The following is an 18,843-nucleotide window of genomic DNA, read 5'->3' as shown; positions in this document are numbered from 1 at the left end:
TACATTTTTAGTATTCATAACTAATAAATAATAATATAATAAAAATAATTTAACAAAAAACATTTTGAAACAACAAATATTCCATGAAGTTAATTAATATATGAGCTATTTTAAATATTTAAAAATTAAACATTAAAACATAAGGAAGTCTCCCTCTTATTATTAAATAGTTGAGTTCAATTTAATAGTACCGGAGCACCTCTAGTGGCTTGTTCCGATATATCGGTAAGCCAACAAGCTGCCATCGCTATCGGCCGACATATTGAAAAAGTGCTCTTAACCGTGCGGTTCCCGTGAAATTTAGGCGCTCCGTAAAAATTACGAAAAACTACTGGAAATCAATAGTTTAATTAACAAATTAACTGTCAACTATTCGATTTGCCATCAGAGTGTAAGTTGCTTCAACTATTTCGCCCGTACAATTATATTAGTTGGGTTAAAAATGCAATTGAAATTCGGTTTGCGTGTGAAGTGAAAATTTTCGGGTCAACGCCACACCCTCACAGGCGACACAAAAATCCAATTAAACATGGGTAAAAGTGAGAGAAAAGTCTTGGCCTAAAGTTCAAAAGGCTGAAAGCCCAATGCCAGTGCTTAATTAGTCATCAAAATTTTGATATTCTGCCAAAAAAAAATCTGGGTTCCAATTGCAAATTCAAGAAAAGTATCTGGTACTCCAGTTGTGCATGTTTGTGTGTGTTATGCAGGAGTAGAGATTTCTATGTGTGTGTGTGTAAGGTGGTGGTGCGGCAACTTCAGCAGAGAGAAAGCGAGACAGAGAAAGAGCTCTCTCTTTGCGTGTTTGTGTTTGCGAGAGAGTTTAGGTGCCAGTAAAAAAAGAAAAAAAAAAGTAAATTGTTTGCCTTACATTGCCAAAACCTGTTTTGGGTGGGGGAATGTCCTTGACTTTGTTCAAGGCCTGTGTTTGCATAGGATATTTTAGGCAGTACCGCCTGCGTGCTTGTAAGCCAAAGTCATTCAATCATTTTATTTTTTTGGCCATCATTCATTGCTCATAATTCTAAACCGTACGCATTACGTCATCCTCAGCTATTTTCTGATAGACACTTCAATTAATGTTTCGGTCTCTCTCTCTTTCTATTCGTGTGTGTGTTTTCTCTCGCTCTCTTTTCTAAGGTGGGGGAGCTGTTGTTGTTTTTATTTGCCACCGCGATAAACAGTTAAATTGCCTCTTGTGTGTATGCCGACTTTGTATGGCTGCCAAGCCCTGGTATCTTGCTATCTCCCTCTCACTTATTTATTTCAATTTCCTGCGTGGAATTATGTATTTTGAATGTGTGTTGTTTGTTTGTTTGTCTGCATGTTTGACCCACCCTCGCCCCAAAATGATGTCACTGCCCACGGTCTGCCGCCTTTTGACCTCTTCTATAAAAAGCCTTTTCCTAATATTTATTAACCTATATTCCGGGCTTCTCTTAGATTTTCAAAACATAATTTATCAATTTGGTTTTGATATGGCGTGCTCTTTTTTAAAACCATTCATTATTCGTCTATTATCATAAGATCGTAGGGTTTTCTTTGTTAATTTAAAGCTTTACGAAATAATAAATAATCTAGTTTCAAATTCCACACATACCTTAGATTAGCTTGTCTTAATTGCTAAATTTGTATGTGATATTGAGTGTACATAAATCTCTAGAAATTTTATATTTTGTGCTTCTTTGAAATGTTATGTTTAAGCGGTCATCTGAATTTAAACAAAACACATCCCTTAAAATTAAATAAAATAAAAGTTGTACCTAAAAATAAATGTATATATGTTTAGTTGAGGCTTTGAAAAAAATATTTACTTAGAACCTTACCATACTTAGAGGTCCTATCCTATCTTATCTGTGAACTTCTTATAGATAATTAGTTTCAAAACTTCACGAAAAGTTCTTGCATACCTTTAATCTAGACTTCTTCCACTAAACTTAAATCCTTCTATCCTTACAATATTTCAATTCTTATAGCTATTAGTACAGGTGATGATGTCATCGCCGTCTAAATTCTGATAACTCGTAATGTCTTTCGTGCAGTTAAATTTGATTTAGCTTAGTGTGTGTGAACAAAGTGATGTCAATATGAAAAAAAAAACAAATTAAATCCTGCAACTTCAACCCATCCGAACAATTCTAAAAATAAATTGAAAAACGAAAACCCAGAAAAGCCGAGCCAACATTTCCCTCTTCTCTCCTTTTCCGTTGCAGGAAAACAAGAAAAAGGGAGAGAGAGATTGAAGGAGGGAGAAAAGGTCAAAAATAGCTCGAGCTGAGGCAAAAAAAAATAGAGCATAGCAGGTCATGCCCCACCGAGGAGTCATTTAACGAGGAGATATAGAAATGACTAAGCCGGAAGAGAAGCATTTGCAGCAGCTGCTTGCGCAATTGGAAAAGGTGCCTCGCCCCCAGCTGCAGCAGAAGTTCATAGCCCACTTTAAGAAGGGTGGCAAGGGGAATAACCATTGCAGTCTGGAGGACTTTGCCGCTTACTTTCTGGATGCACTGCGTCAGAATACAAAGCAATATTTCTACACCCGCAACTCGGAGACACCCGTACATTCGCTGACTCCCATACGTCAGCCCAAGCCACCGCCCGCCGATTTGGTCAAGGAACTGGAGGAGCAGCAACAGCACCAGCTCAATGAATCTCTCAATCGCAGTCTTAATGTTAGCTCCACTTCAATAACGACACCGGCGAGACAGCAGACTGGACACGGCCGTAAATCCACGCCAGGAAGTGGTGGTCAGTTTTGCAGCACGCCCAACAGAAGTGGAGGAGGAGGCGGAGCAGCAGCAGCTGGAGGAGGTCACAGCTTCTGCCTGGGCGATTTCCTAGTCACCACGCCCAACCAAAGCCAGCAGCAGCGCTCCAAAAAGAAGACTACGCCCCAGCAGCAACATTCTGGAGCAGGTACACCACAATCCAAGCCCCGGCGACGTGTCCTACCCATGACCATCAGCAAGAATGTTTCGGCAAGCTCCTCCTTTGGCGACACCAGTTCCTTTAGCAACGATAACAATCTATGGCGAATCTCACAGAGCAGCGAAATCTTTGATAGAAGTCAAGGAGCAGCGCTGGAGATGGAGGCCCGCAAGTCGCTGTTGCTGAACAAGCAGGAGATCAAAAGCGAGGCTCCAGTGAATGTCAGTCAGCAGCAGGAGAGGAGCCCAGAGGATGAAGTGTTTTCGGGAGAAATCTTAAACCTGGAGGATGTGAGCGATACCAATCAATTGCAGCTACTATCCACAATGTATAGCCTTTTGATTGACCTGAATCTAGTGCCCAACGTCCTAAGTGAGCTGAGCTTTGTGCTTCAGTTGCTCAATATACGGGACTTTGGGCAAAAGCCCGTAGAAACATCAAATATTTCTATGCCTTTGGAGCGGCTCACTCAGTACAAGAGCTGCGTTTACTTTGCTTTGAAACTGCTGGAGAACCAGCAAAAGTTACTACTGCAGCTGGACAAAAGGAGTTTGGTGGTGCTGCTTCAAAACGAGAGGTTGAGCCTTTTGCCTGCCGGCATTGTCAAACAACTGGAGGCTTCGTGCCAGCAGCGACAGGAGTTTGCTCTGGAAACCTCATCCTCCTCGCAGCAGAATGTCTACTATCACGTGGAGAAAGATTCGCGGGACAACTTTCCCTCGCAGAATGAGTTTAAAGCCTTTAAGACCCAGCGAGATCTCTTTTACAAAGCCCTGAAGCAATGGGAAGTGGGTCACCTAAATCGCGTTTTCAACTTTGCCAGCGAGTTGACACCTCGCGTTAGGGAGATCTTTAAGGTTTCAGAGCACCCGGTTAATATGACTCATTTTGCCAAATTGTTTGTCAGCCAGCTGTTGATCTCCGCCACCGAGACCACCGAATCTCCCGAAGAACTTGGCTTAAAGCTGGATCCGCTTAGACACAACAAACTGGCCCAGCGCCTGGTGACCTCAAATTCAAGTGTGGAAGGTCAGTTCCCCCGTTCGCAGGCCTTTTTCCGGGACTTTATCGCCGGATGTTCGTCGGTGGCCTTTCTGGTGCATCTGAAACTGGCTCTTTTCCTTCAGATAATGCGCCAAAACGACTCCACCTTTGATCTGCTCCAACTGGCAGAAGATGTTGGTGCCGATGAGCAATCCGTTCAGCAGGGACCGTACATTGTTCGCGTCCAGGCCATGGCCAACATGCTGATTCTGGCCAAGTTTCTGGGCTATGTGACTGTTTTGCCTTTTAGTGGGACCACACAGCATGGCAATCCATCGCCGCCGTTTCTGTGTCCACAGCAGTTGCAACTTCGCAGTCACTTTCATCCGGATTTCAATCTCAAAGAGATTCTCGAACGCTCCATGCGACAAGGCAAGCTGCTGATTACGCTGCCATGGCTGGTGCAATACCTGGTGATGCTCGATTTGGTTACCCTGCATCTGCCAGACTCACTGGCCACTTTGGAGCTGCTCTACGCATTGTACGCCTCTATTCATGTGGATAAACTGCAACCAGGGGCTGTTTTCATAGCCAGAAGTTGCATTGGCTGGCTGTTGGACGCCCAGCCCCAGTTGGTTAATGGTTACTACAGCCATCGAGCACTTGAGGCCACTTCTTCGATTGTGGATCTCTGCCTGAGTGGTCTGCGTTGCCACGAGAAATCCTACGCCCCCTTGTTGGAGGAACTTTTGCCCGTGGCTTGTCCCTTCCTTCAAGAGTTCCGGGTGAGCATTACGCCTTCGCGACAGGCGAGGAGTGGTCGCTTCCGCTACATAACCACTCGCTTGGAGCAACTGCAGCAGAGCAGTAGTGCCACGACCAAAGAGGCAATGGCTCCCAGTGAGTTGACTCCCGCGGAGCAGCAGCAGCGCAAGTTGGCCGATGCCTTTCTGCAATCCCAGAACGCGTCCACCAGAAGACTGATTGAGTTTGTCACAGAGCGCAGCTTTAAGTGTGTGGTGAAGGATGCCCAGCAGGAGATTTTGCTCCCTTCAAAGGCTGCAGCGGATGCCAAGGTGAACGAGATTAGCTCCCTGAAGCAAGAAGAGGTTTATCAAAAGCTGCAGCAGATATTTCAAGAGGCCAGGGAGAAGGCCAGCCAGCTTTGGAAAAAGCAGGTACCCCAAATGCTGGACAGGCGTATAGGTCAATCTTTGGAGGCCCTTCTGCCCGCCAGCACCAATCTAGTGCTGCGCTCCACATATGCTCAATTGATCCGAGTTCAAGCTCAGTCGCAGCTGCAACAATGGCTCCAATCCAGTGTGCTACACTCCACCTTCTACCATGGTGATCTCCAGGAGCTGGCCACCAAGGTGTGCCACTCCAATCGAAACAAGGCGGATGCCGCAGCTGCCGGTGGTGGCGGTTCCAGTGAGCTCCAAATCAGCCCTGATGTGGGATTTAGTCTGTCGGAGCTGCTCTTCCGCCTGCAGCAATGGATGCACTGCCTCAGCTTGCGGCCGGAAAGTGTGGGCAGTAGGGAGGAACTGAGCGAGCTGCTACGACAATCCCAACAGGCGGTTCTATTACCCCAAATGCCCACTGTTTTCTATCACCTAATTGGTTCCGGCTTGGTACATCTGCTCCAGTTGCTCATTAACAGAAAACCGAATTTATTTGACGACGATGTAATCGCAGCCAGCTGTTCGGTGTGGCGATCGCCGCAGTTTATGGCCAGTGAGCCCTCACCCGGAATCTTTGAGAGCCTGCTCAGCATTAGTTTTGTGGAGGAGTTGGGCAACAATCCGGACAGCTTCCGACTACTGCAGAAGCTGCTGGGATGCATGTTGGAGTCGGGAGCAGTGCGGGCTGAGCAGCTCAACGAACTCTTCATGCCGCTCTTCGCCGTAAACTGGACGCCCCACGTTTGGAGCACCCTGTCCAGCCTGCTGCAAGCAACTCTCCCTTTCCGGGAAGGATTCCGGAGGACACGATGGCTCCGGCGAAAGCCACGAAGACGAGGCCAAGTCGCAACTCTTCATGGAGATGCTGGCCGATTTATCGCGAGATCTGGATAGTTTTTAAGTCAAGAATGTTGGTTATGTCACACGTAACGTTTATGTTTCGAATAAAGCGTTCTTTTTTGTATTTGTCTGCTGCAAATAACTCGGAAATGGGCGGCAAAGTTTATTGAGTAAGTGGCCGATAAGATAGCGATAGCTGTTGAAACCTAATCAGCAAGGGAATGCGTCACTTTCGCAGTTTTAGTTCGGTTATGCTGTGCAAACTCTGAGGCCACTGAAAGGGGACGAGGTTGGCAACCGATGTGATCATCGATGTGAACAGTCGTCAACGAAGTGAAAATATATTTTAAAACTACGATCATTACTAAACACTCTTCAATTAAAAATTAGTTTATCAGAGTAGTTTTATACGTTCTGTCTAAATTTATTACACTAACTTAATAAGGTTGGTATGAATGCTTTGGGGTTCCATTTGATTTATCAACTGATTTTGTGATATAATTTCGTTTCACCAGTTTTAAAAGTTTAAAAGACTTACAAAAAACAAAAAACATATTTATTCTTCTATATTTTCCTTTCAACAAAAATAAATAAATGATCTAGAACATAACGAAATAAAATAATAAATAGAAATATCATTCTCATAATATGTTCAAAAATATTAAAAAGACTTTAAAGATAGTAATGTTTAAATTGTTTAAGAATTTTATTCTTATCTCTTTCCCATTTGATAAGACGAATTTCAGCAAACGACAACAAAAATAAATAAATGAACCAAGTCATGGCGAAATAAAATATTATGAAATAAAATTTCTATTCTTAGAATACATTGAGAAGAAATACTATTAAAGATAGTAATGTTTGTAATTTGACAGCAGCTACTGATTTTAATTTAGTTCCATGAATGTGTGTTGTTTTCCATCTTGTGAATGAGCCAAACGATTAAGTAATTGACTGTAATTGTGTTTGTGCTGATTAAACCGAATTAAATGAATTATTCCCCCTCGCTATTTCCTTTTACAGTTGTGCACGGTCAAACATTTGATGAAGAGGAAGCAACAGCAGCAGTATTAAATTAAATTTATTCAGCGCCCAGAGCAGCTTAAGGTAAAGTCTAAAAAATAAATTAAAAATGTACTTAATACTAATTGCATCAAATCTTAACAGCTTAACAATATCAAAACGAACGAATAACTCAAGAAATTAGACAACTAAACGAAACAGCGAAATGGAGAACTTCACACCCAAAGAGGTGAAGATCCTCGAGACAGTCGAGGACATCCAGGAGCGACGTGAGCAGGTGCTGTCCCGCTACAATGACTTCAAGATCGAGACGCGTCAGAAGCGTGAAAAGCTCGAGGATTCGCGCCGCTTCCAGTACTTCAAGCGCGATGCCGATGAGCTGGAGTCATGGATCCACGAGAAACTGCAGGCTGCCAGCGAGGAGAGCTACCGCGATCCCACTAACTTGCAGGCCAAGATCCAGAAGCACCAGGCCTTCGAGGCGGAGGTGTCGGCGCACAGCAATGCCATTGTTTCGCTGGACAACACCGGCCAGGAGATGATCAACCAGCAGCACTTTGCCTCCGAATCGATCCAGATTCGTCTCGACGAACTGCACAAGCTGTGGGAGCTGCTCCTGAGCCGCCTGGCCGAGAAGGGTCTGAAGCTGCAGCAGGCGCTCGTTCTGGTGCAGTTCCTGCGCCAGTGCGAGGAGGTCATGTTCTGGATCAAGGACAAAGAGACCTTTGTCACCGCCGACGAGTTTGGCCAGGATCTGGAGCATGTTGAGGTTTTGCAGCGCAAGTTCGATGAGTTCCAGAAGGACATGGCTTCGCAGGAGTACCGTGTGACGGAGGTCAACCAGCTGGCTGACAAGTTGGTACAGGATGGTCATCCAGAGCGTGACACGATCACCAAGCGCAAGGAGGAACTGAACGAGGCTTGGCAGCGACTCAAACAGTTGGCCATTGTGCGCCAGGAGAAGCTCTTTGGGGCCCACGAGATCCAGCGTTTCAATCGCGATGCCGACGAGACTGTGGCCTGGATTGCCGAAAAGGATGTGGTGCTGTCCTCCGATGACTATGGCCGTGATTTGGCCAGTGTCCAGGCGCTGCAGCGCAAACACGAGGGTGTTGAGCGCGATTTGGCCGCCCTGGAGGACAAGGTTTCCACCCTGGGAGCCGAGGCTCAGCGCTTGTGCTCCATCCATGCCGATCACAGTGATCAGATTCGTGACAAGCAGGCCGAGATTGCCAACTACTGGCAGAGTTTGACCACCAAGGCCCGCGAGCGTAAGCAGAAGTTGGATGAATCCTACTATCTGCACCGTTTCCTAGCCGATTTCCGTGACCTGGTGTCCTGGATCAATGGCATGAAGGCCATCATCTCGGCCGATGAGCTGGCGAAGGATGTGGCTGGAGCAGAGGCTCTGCTGGAACGCCATCAGGAGCACAAGGGCGAGATCGATGCGCGCGAGGATAGCTTCAAGCTGACCACCGAATCCGGACAGAAGCTGCTGGAGCGTGAGCACTATGCGGCCGCCGAGATCCAGGAGAAGCTGGCCGCCTTGGAGAACGACAAGAGCTCCCTGCTGTCGCTGTGGGAGGATCGTCGCATCCTGTACGAGCAGTGCATGGATCTGCAGCTGTTCTACCGCGACACGGAGCAGGCGGACACCTGGATGGCCAAGCAGGAGGCCTTCCTCGCCAACGAGGACCTGGGCGATTCCCTGGACTCCGTGGAGGCGCTGATCAAGAAGCACGAAGACTTTGAGAAGAGTCTGGCCGCCCAGGAGGAGAAGATCAAGGCCTTGGATATCTTTGCCACCAAGCTGATTGATGGCCAGCACTATGCCGCCGACGATGTGGCCCAGCGTCGCCAGATGCTCCTGGCCCGACGAGCTGCCCTGCAGGAGAAGTCCTCGCGGCGTCGCCAGCTGCTGGAGGACTCGAACCGCTATCAGCAGTTCGAGCGCGACTGCGACGAGACTAAGGGCTGGATCAGCGAGAAGCTGAAGTTCGCCACGGACGACAGCTATCTGGATCCCACCAATCTGAACGGCAAAATGCAGAAGCACCAGAACTTTGAGCACGAGCTGAATGCCAACAAGTCGCGCATCGAGGACATCACCAATGTGGGCACGGAGCTGATTGAGAAGCAGCACTATGCCGCCGACCAGATCAACACCCGCATGCAGGAAATCGTGGTGCTGTGGGAGACCCTTGTCCAGGCCTCGGACAAGAAGGGCACCAAGCTGAACGAGGCGTGCCAGCAGCAGCAGTTCAATCGTACCATTGAAGACATCGAACTCTGGCTGAGTGAGATCGAGGGACAGCTGCTGTCCGAGGACCATGGCAAGGATCTGACCTCCGTGCAGAATCTGCAGAAGAAGCACGCCCTGCTGGAGGCCGATGTAATGGCTCATCAGGATCGCATTGAGAGCATCAAGGTGGCGGCCAACAAGTTCATCGAATCGGGCCACTTTGATGCGGACAACATCCGCAACAAGGAGGGCAATCTCTCGGCTCGCTATGCCGCTCTGGCTGCTCCCATGGGCGAAAGGAAGCAGCATCTGCTGGATTCCCTGCAGGTGCAACAGCTCTTCCGCGATTTGGAGGACGAGGCTGCCTGGATTCGCGAGAAGGAGCCCATTGCTGCCTCCACCAACCGCGGTCGCGACTTGATTGGTGTGCAGAACCTGATCAAGAAGCATCAGGCCGTGCTGGCCGAGATCAACAACCACGAAGCCAGGCTTCTGAATGTGATCAGTTCTGGCGAGAACATGCTGAAGGATCAGCCCTTCGCCAGCGATGACATTCGTCAGCGTTTGGAGGCTCTGCAGGAGCAGTGGAATACGCTGAAGGAGAAGTCCAGCCAGCGCAAGCAGGATCTGGACGACTCTCTGCAGGCTCACCAGTACTTTGCCGATGCCAACGAGGCGGAGTCGTGGATGCGCGAAAAGGAGCCCATTGCCACGGGCAGCGACTTTGGCAAGGATGAGGATTCCTCGGAGGCTCTGCTCAAGAAGCACGAGGCTCTGGTCTCCGATCTGGAGGCCTTTGGCAACACCATCCAGGCGCTGCAGGAGCAGGCCAAGAACTGTCGCCAGCAGGAGACTCCTGTGGTGGACATCACCGGCAAGGAATGTGTGGTGGCCCTCTACGATTACACGGAGAAATCCCCGCGTGAAGTGTCGATGAAGAAGGGTGATGTTTTGACCCTTCTCAACTCGAACAATAAGGACTGGTGGAAGGTGGAGGTCAACGATCGCCAGGGCTTCGTCCCAGCTGCCTACATTAAGAAGATCGAGGCTGGGTTGAGCGCTTCGCAGCAGAATCTGGTGGACAACCATTCGATTGCCAAGCGCCAGAACCAGATCAACTCGCAGTACGATAATCTGCTGGCCCTCGCCCGCGAGCGTCAGAACAAGCTGAACGAAACTGTTAAGGCCTATGTGCTGGTGCGCGAGGCTGCCGACTTGGCCCAGTGGATTCGGGACAAGGAGAACCATGCCCAGGTCGCCGATGTTGTGGGCGAAGACCTCGAGGAGGTGGAGGTGCTGCAGAAGAAGTTCGACGACTTCAACGACGACCTGAAGGCCAACGAGGTGCGTTTGGCCAACATGAACGAGATTGCCGTGCAGCTGACCTCGCTGGGACAGACGGAGGCCGCCCTCAAGATCCAAACGCAGATGCAGGACCTCAACGAGAAGTGGAACAACCTGCAGACGCTGACCGCCGAGAAGGCCAGTCAGCTGGGCTCCGCCCACGAGGTGCAGCGTTTCCACCGCGACATCGATGAGACCAAGGACTGGATTGCCGAGAAGGCCAATGCCCTGAACAACGACGATTTGGGCAAGGATCTGCGCAGCGTTCAAACTCTGCAGCGCAAGCACGAAGGTGTGGAACGCGATTTGGCTGCCCTGCGGGATAAGATCCGCCAGCTGGACGAGACCGCCAACCGATTGATGCAGTCGCATCCGGACACCGCTGAGCAGACCTATGCCAAGCAGAAGGAGATCAACGAGATGTGGGACCAGATCATCACCAAGTCGACCGCCCGCAAGGAAAAGCTGCTGGACTCGTACGATCTGCAGCGCTTCCTCAGCGACTACCGCGATCTGCTGGCCTGGATCAACTCGATGATGAGCCTGGTCACCTCCGACGAGCTGGCCAACGATGTCACCGGGGCCGAGGCCTTGATCGAACGTCATCAGGTGAGAATCTCGGTGGGGATTACATCTTAACAACTAGGAAACTTTTATATTTAGAGAACTTTGGTGCTCACTTTCTAAATTCATTTGTAAAAAGTAAGGTTTTCATTGAAGAAAGAGTATTTTTTTTATGTTTTTAAATATGGTTTAAACCTTCATTGGAGCCTTAAAAAAATAATTTGGACTTAATACATCCGGTAATATTTGAAAAAAATGAATAATAATAATTGAGTATTATCTAGTTAACCAGGATCTTTTGGAATTAAATAGACCGTTTTTGATAAATTAAATTGAATCCCTAAATTTATTTGTAAAAAGTAAGGTTTTCTTGGAAAGTTTTCATTGTGTTTTTAATCCCTTTTGGAATCCTAAAAATGATTTGGTTTTTAATCCATCCGGTAATATTTTATCAAAATGTACATTAAAATTTACGAAAAGTAAGGAAAATTTAAGATAATTTTAAATTTATAAACGGGGATTTCTGTTAAGTTTGTTACCACGTACATTCGGTTTAAAGAAATTGAAAACCATTTCGGGTATACACTTTTTTTACATTCCTTTTAAGCATTAACATTTTTTGAACTGCAGACTTATTTATTCTTCATGTTCGACACCTCTGACTATATCTTTTGTCTTTATGGTTTTGTGTTTTTTTTTGGTTCGTGTCATGTCATAAACGAACAACAATCAATCAACTACAAACGACAACTACAACGGTTCATGGTTCATGACAACATCCAAATCCCCATTATGGTTGTGTTTCTGCATTCCAACTCCCCAAAAAACAAATACAATACCAATCGCAGGCACGTCGTGTCGAGATTTTGTACACACTGGGCAGGAGCTCGGCTCCTGGAGCCTACGCCTCGACCACCAGCATCGCATCTCCATCCGGCGACGAGGTAGTTCCTTCGCTAACCACCATCACTCCAGATCCGTGTTTCGTTGTGTTTTTGTGTATGTGTGTGTGCTTGCCTTTGATCAGAAAATACTCGTATCATCCATTCCAAAACGCTTTATCAGAGGGTACTTGTAATCTTTATTTCGATCAGTGTGAATACTCTTTCATATAAAAATATCAGACCATATCTACGGCTTTAGCTTTTCCTTACACAAACACACACACATTTTGTTCTTTTGGTAACCCAAGCGGTTTCTTGTTATCTTATCTAATATTGCTTACACATTTCGGGCCGCCATCAACATTAACTCTCACATTCGACACTGATTTCTCAATGTCTGGTTAAGGTTTAGAATGTAAACTTTATGTTATATAACTTCAGGAACCAACTTAAAAAAATTTGGATGCTTAAAGTAACTACTAAATTATTACTTATGTCCCAATAAGCAAAATTATAATATGTAATAGGTAATTTAGCATTCTTACTTGACAATGATTTCTCAATATCTGGTTAAGTTTTAGAATGAAAAGGTTTTCATAATACAAATTTGGATTCTACATGTATCTATGGATAGGAAAATATTGGTTACTATCATTCCGGTCTTCAAATTTTGTTATCTTCACCACTATTTTAAGCAATTGATTAATTGTGAAAAAAAAATTAATAGTTCAAATTTACAATAAAACAAATAGAAGATTCTTTGTGATTGATAAGTACACAAAAACCTGTCTTACCCACCACATTTTAGCCGTAAACACATGTATAAATAAATCAAACTATACAGAGTTTTCTACAATCTTTTCATCGTCATCGAAAATTCATGCTCCGTTTACATTTCACCCAGTTTATCCACCGAATTGTTCAGTTTAACTTCGTTCCACGTTTGTTACTTTTGACTAATACGACGCTGCAGCATTTGATTATCAGCGGCCAGCCAGCCAGCGTTGCAATGTTGTTCTCTAACCCGGCGTTATTACCAATCCAAGAACTATGACCCAAACTAATCCGATTTTACCCCTAATATCCCCCAGGAACATCGCACGGAAATCGATGCTCGCGCTGGAACCTTCGGCGCCTTCGAGCAGTTCGGAAACGAGCTGCTGCAGGCGAATCACTATGCCTCGCCGGAGATTAAGGAGAAGATTGAGGACCTGGCCAAGGCTCGCGAGGATTTGGAGAAGGCCTGGACCGAGCGTCGGCTGCAGCTGGAGCAGAACTTGGATCTGCAGCTGTACATGCGTGACTGCGAGTTGGCCGAGTCGTGGATGTCGGCCCGCGAGGCCTTCCTCAATGCAGAGGACGATGCCAATGCCGGCGGCAATGTGGAGGCGCTGATCAAGAAGCACGAGGACTTCGACAAGGCCATCAACGGGCATGAGCAGAAGATTGCTGCGCTGCAGACGGTGGCGGATCAGTTGATCGCTCAGAACCACTACGCCTCCAATTTGGTGGACGAGAAGCGCAAGCAGGTGCTCGAGCGTTGGCGTCACCTTAAGGAGGGCCTCATCGAGAAGCGATCGCGGCTGGGCGACGAGCAGACGCTGCAGCAGTTCTCGCGCGATGCCGACGAAATTGAGAACTGGATTGCCGAGAAGCTGCAGCTGGCTACCGAGGAGAGCTACAAAGATCCGGCCAACATTCAGTCGAAGCACCAGAAACATCAGGCCTTCGAGGCCGAGCTGGCGGCCAATGCGGATCGCATTCAGAGTGTGCTCGCCATGGGCGGCAATCTGATCGACAAGAAGCAGTGCAGCGGGTCAGAGGATGCGGTTCAGAAGCGGCTGACACAGATCGCCGATCAGTGGGAATACCTCACGCACAAAACGACCGAGAAGTCGCTGAAGCTGAAGGAGGCCAACAAGCAGCGCACCTACATCGCTGCTGTCAAGGATTTGGACTTCTGGTTGGGCGAGGTCGAGAGTCTTTTGACCACTGAAGATTCTGGTAAGGATTTGGCCTCTGTCCAAAACCTCATGAAGAAGCATCAGTTGGTCGAGGCGGATATCGTTGCGCACGAAGACCGCATCAAGGACATGAACAACCAGGCCGATTCCTTGGTGGAGAGCGGCCAGTTTGACACTGCCGGCATACAGGAGAAGCGTCAGAGCATCAATGAGCGCTACGAGCGCATCTGCAATCTAGCGGCCCATCGCCAGGCCCGTTTGAACGAGGCCCTGACCCTGCACCAGTTCTTCCGCGACATTGCTGACGAGGAGAGCTGGATCAAGGAGAAGAAGCTGCTGGTTGGCTCCGATGACTATGGTCGCGACTTGACTGGCGTCCAGAACCTCAAGAAGAAGCACAAGCGTTTGGAGGCCGAACTGGGCTCCCACGAGCCGGCCATTCAGGCGGTGCAGGAGGCAGGCGAGAAGCTAATGGACGTGTCCAATCTGGGTGTGCCGGAGATCGAGCAGCGCCTGAAGGCCCTCAATCAGGCCTGGGCCGAGCTGAAGAACTTGGCCGCCACGCGTGGCCAGAAGCTGGACGAGTCGCTGACCTACCAGCAGTTCCTGGCCCAGGTGGAGGAAGAGGAGGCCTGGATCACCGAGAAGCAGCAGCTGCTGTCCGTCGAGGACTATGGCGATTCGATGGCCGCCGTCCAGGGTCTGTTGAAGAAGCACGACGCCTTCGAGACGGACTTCACCGCTCACAAGGACCGTTGCTCGCTGATCTGCGACCAGGGCATCGAGCTGGTGGAGGCCAAGAACCACCATGGCGAGTCCATTGCCCAGCGCTGCCAGCAGCTGCGCCACAAACTGGACAACCTGTCCGCCCTGGCCGCCCGCCGCAAGGGAGCCCTGCTCGACAACTCGGCCTATCTGCAGTTCATGTGGAAGGCCGATGTCGTGGAGAGCTGGATCGACGACAAGGAGAATTACGTGCGCTCCGATGAGTTCGGACGTGATCTGTCCACCGTGCAGACGCTGTTGACCAAGCAGGAGACATTCGATGCAGGTAAGGAAGTTACACTATTTAAGAAGGATTTTTATATCCGTTACTCGTAAAGTAAAATCGTTATTGTATTCTTTAAAAAGTAAAAATAAGTAGCTTCCAATTAATGGTCGTATTTGTTTATTGGGTCAATAACTATCGACACAGCAAAAATATCCCAATTTAGACCTATATTTGAGAGGTTACTAGCAAAGTTTTAATTATGACGTCACTGCATGTTTGAAAAGTGGAGTTCCTATATTTAAAAGAGCAGGAGAGATTGCAGGAACTTTTAGGACTCAGTTTGTAGTGTTGACGGTGCAGTTCGGCAGATGGCGCCACAAAAAAACCCAATTGCTGTTTATTTTAATATTGGTTAACTGACTATAGTATTTCTTCATGTATTAATTCACTTATGTTCTACTTTTGTCCAGGTCTCAACGCCTTCGAGCAGGAAGGCATCCACAACATCACGGCACTGAAGGACCAACTGATCAACGCCAGTCACGCCCAATCGCCGGCGATCCTGAAGCGGCACGGCGACGTCATTGCCAGGTGGCAGAAGCTGCGCGACGCCAGCGATACGCGCAAACAGCGACTGCTGGCCATGCAGGAGCAGTTCCGCCAGATCGAGGAACTCTACTTGACATTTGCCAAGAAAGCTTCGGCCTTCAATTCTTGGTTCGAAAATGCCGAGGAGGATCTCACAGATCCTGTTCGCTGCAATTCGATCGAAGAAATCCGCGCCCTGCGCGACGCCCATGCCCAATTCCAGGCGTCTCTGTCGTCGGCCGAAGCTGATTTCAAGGCATTGGCAGCACTCGACCAGAAGATCAAGAGCTTTAATGTTGGACCCAACCCGTACACGTGGTTCACCATGGAAGCTCTTGAGGAGACCTGGCGTAATCTGCAAAAGATCATAGAGGAACGCGATGGCGAACTTGCCAAGGAGGCCAAGCGGCAGGAGGAGAACGACAAGCTGCGCAAGGAGTTTGCCAAGCACGCCAATCTCTTCCACCAGTGGCTAACTGAGACAAGGTGAGTGGTGGGGCTTGGTATATGTATCTTAAGGAGGGGTTTACTCAATCCAGATGTGTGTTGGTTTCGACTCCATGTGCCACCCATCCCCAAACCCACACAAAATCCGAAAACAAGTCTTGTGGTCTCGACTCTCTCTCTTCTCCCCCATAAAAAACGTAACTGAAAGATCCATTCTATTTTCTAGATATTATATGCTGGGTTATAATCGTCAAGGGTAATTAAGCGAGCAGGCTTGATATTCTGCGTTTGAACTCGTTATTTTCTGTTGTGATCTTTTTTGGTTCCTCTTAACTCGCGTTGGAGCCGAGCTCCCAAACACGCTGCGCCTTCACTAACCCCTGGGAATAACTTTATATTTCTCCGTAACTCTTGCTCTAGCGCTTGTAAATACTCGTCAATAAATATGAACACTGATAAGATCGAGCAACGACGACTAAGACCTAGTTTTAGTTAGTTGCATTTAGCGCAAGCACCCACCGACCCAACAGATTAGAGTGTATATTATGAACGTGCTCTTCCGATTCTCCATTAATCTTTTGGTCTACTCACCTCAAACAATTCAAAATTAACGAAACTTAACTCTTTGGCATGCGAATCGAGAGCAAAATACTGTTGTGTAGCATACAGATACAAGTAGAAATCGAGCAATTAAGTCAATTATTTTCCTATTTCTTCTGTTTCATCGAAAAGAGTTAACTAAAAATGTAGTAGCTTTTTACAATTTACAATTTGAACGTTCCTTTGGCGCAATTCTTATTTTAACTCGCTTCTAGCAATTAGACGACAACTTTTGTCTTTATTTAGTTGCTGAACTCAAAGAACCAATCCTAATTACACTAAACTCGAACCAGGCTCCACCAAATTCCCACAGACACCTATGTAAATATGTACAAACCGAAAAAAACAATGGGAAGACAAACTAGTTGCAAGCCCAAAATCCAGAAAATATTATTCGCTGCCCGTAACAGACCTCTAACAAGATTTGCTTTTATTTTATGCATTTAAAATCATTATATCGTTCCGATTTGTTTGAGACATAACTCTCGATATTGTGCCCTACTAACGAATGCTCATTTGTCTGCCAACCACTCTGAAACAACGCCAATCCACAGAACGTCCATGATGGAAGGCTCCGGTTCCCTGGAACAGCAACTGGAGGCACTTCGCGTCAAGGCCACCGAGGTGCGTGCCCGCCGCGTCGACCTCAAGAAGATCGAGGAGCTGGGCGCCCTGCTGGAGGAGCACCTGATCCTGGACAACCGCTACACGGAGCACTCGACGGTGGGCCTGGCCCAGCAGTGGGACCAGCTCGACCAGCTCTCCATGCGCATGCAGCACAATCTGGAGCAGCAGATCCAAGCACGCAACCACTCAGGCGTCTCCGAGGACTCGCTCAAGGAGTTCTCGATGATGTTCAAGCACTTTGACAAGGACAAGAGCGGCAAACTGAATCACCAGGAGTTCAAGTCCTGCCTGCGCGCCCTCGGCTACGACCTGCCCATGGTGGAGGAGGGACAGCCCGATCCGGAGTTCGAGGCCATCCTCGATGTGGTCGATCCCAACCGGGATGGCTACGTCTCCCTGCAGGAATACATCGCGTTCATGATCTCCAAGGAGACGGAGAATGTGCAGTCATACGAGGAGATCGAGAACGCCTTCCGCGCCATCACCGCCGCCGACCGCCCCTACGTCACCAAGGAGGAGCTCTACTGCGTAAGTATATCACTACTGGAGGGTTAAGAATATAATTGAATCCTTAGGACGAAACCTCCTTTAAAATTTCAAAAAAAATTAGATGAAATAGATTCCTTAGAAAGAAACCACCTTTACACAATCAAATACCACCATGTAACAATTTGCTATTTCCCACCCACAGAACCTCACCAAGGACATGGCGGACTACTGTGTGCAGCGCATGAAACCCTTCTCGGAACCCCGCTCTGGCCAGCCTATCAAGGATGCCCTGGACTACATAGACTTTACGCGAACGCTGTTCCAGAACTAATGAGCATGCCTGCCTGGTCTTGTTTAGTGGCGCCTGAGCATATGTCTTACAATTTAAAAAATATTTCTAAAAACCAACAAAACTGCAAAAACAAAAAAAAAAAACAAAAATATATATTTACACCATTATTTTCGATAATTTAGTCTATAAGTCAAACAGTTTAATGCTTATTTAAGAACCTATGCCACAATGAACCTAAAATCAACAATAGCACCTTGCTTGCAATACATATTTATCAACATGTCTACGAACCATTTGTAGTTTTTGCATTTATTTTACAAACACAACCCGATAAAAGTATCTTAAATTTGGACGTTTCAGTTTGAGGATTGCCATCACTCATCAGGTCGCCGGAGAAGATATTTAATCGAGGATATAATCAAAGTAATTTGAGCCAACGCTCGCAGAAAAAATCGCACCTGAAGAGCAGATAAAAAAGCTTAGCTTCCAGTAATCGAGCAACTCACATTTTCCATATTGAATGTCTGTAACTTGTAACGAGCATAGATACAATTGAAATAACAAAAAGTTTAAGATACTATTGCTACCCAAAAATACATAATATCCAGCCTTTGTGTTTTCTCCAGTTTCTACGTGTATTCGAAACGAAAGTAGTAAACTTTTTCTAAAGCAAAACAAAAAAAAAACGAAAAAGAAAACAATAAATATTTGCCTCTGTATTGAACGTATATTTACAATCCGTGAATTGCAAAAATAAATATATTGCTGCATGTCTAAAAATCTTAAATGTGTGGAGCTTTTTTTATAGGGATTTGGATTCAGTTTATTTATATAGGTTTGATTAAAAATTTTGGA

At 47.0% G+C, this 18,843-nt stretch overlaps 2 protein-coding genes across 5 annotated transcripts; both read left to right on the top strand.

Moving 5' to 3' along the window:
* Positions 1–249: 249 nt before the first annotated feature.
* LOC128259493 (spectrin alpha chain) lies at positions 250–18,775 on the top strand. 4 transcript variants are annotated; one of them, XM_052991884.1, is made up of 9 exons: positions 250–391; positions 6,957–7,040; positions 7,101–11,151; positions 11,955–12,050; positions 13,082–15,005; positions 15,416–16,019; positions 16,207–16,236; positions 17,135–17,735; positions 17,899–18,775. In XM_052991884.1, exons 3-9 carry the CDS (start codon positions 7,162–7,164, stop codon positions 18,025–18,027), a joined length of 7,374 nt encoding a protein of 2,457 aa, XP_052847844.1. In that variant the 5' UTR covers positions 250–391; positions 6,957–7,040; positions 7,101–7,161; the 3' UTR covers positions 18,028–18,775. The 4 variants fall into 4 exon arrangements, with proteins under 4 accessions (XP_052847844.1, XP_052847846.1, XP_052847845.1 ...); XM_052991886.1 differs by lacking the exon at positions 11,955–12,050; XM_052991885.1 differs by lacking the exon at positions 16,207–16,236.
* Positions 274–6,057, top strand: LOC128259495 (protein disks lost). Its single transcript, XM_052991888.1, is given in 3 exon segments — positions 274–391; positions 2,211–5,864; positions 5,866–6,057. Coding segments are annotated over 2 exon segments (3,651 nt in total). The 5' UTR covers positions 274–391; positions 2,211–2,342; the 3' UTR covers positions 5,995–6,057.
* Positions 18,776–18,843: the final 68 nt, after the last annotated feature.

Source organism: Drosophila gunungcola (assembly GCF_025200985.1).
Source record: "Drosophila gunungcola strain Sukarami chromosome 3L unlocalized genomic scaffold, Dgunungcola_SK_2 000005F, whole genome shotgun sequence".
Classification (NCBI taxonomy): domain Eukaryota; kingdom Metazoa; phylum Arthropoda; class Insecta; order Diptera; family Drosophilidae; genus Drosophila; species Drosophila gunungcola.
This window is presented reverse-complemented; position numbering and strand designations above follow the sequence as displayed.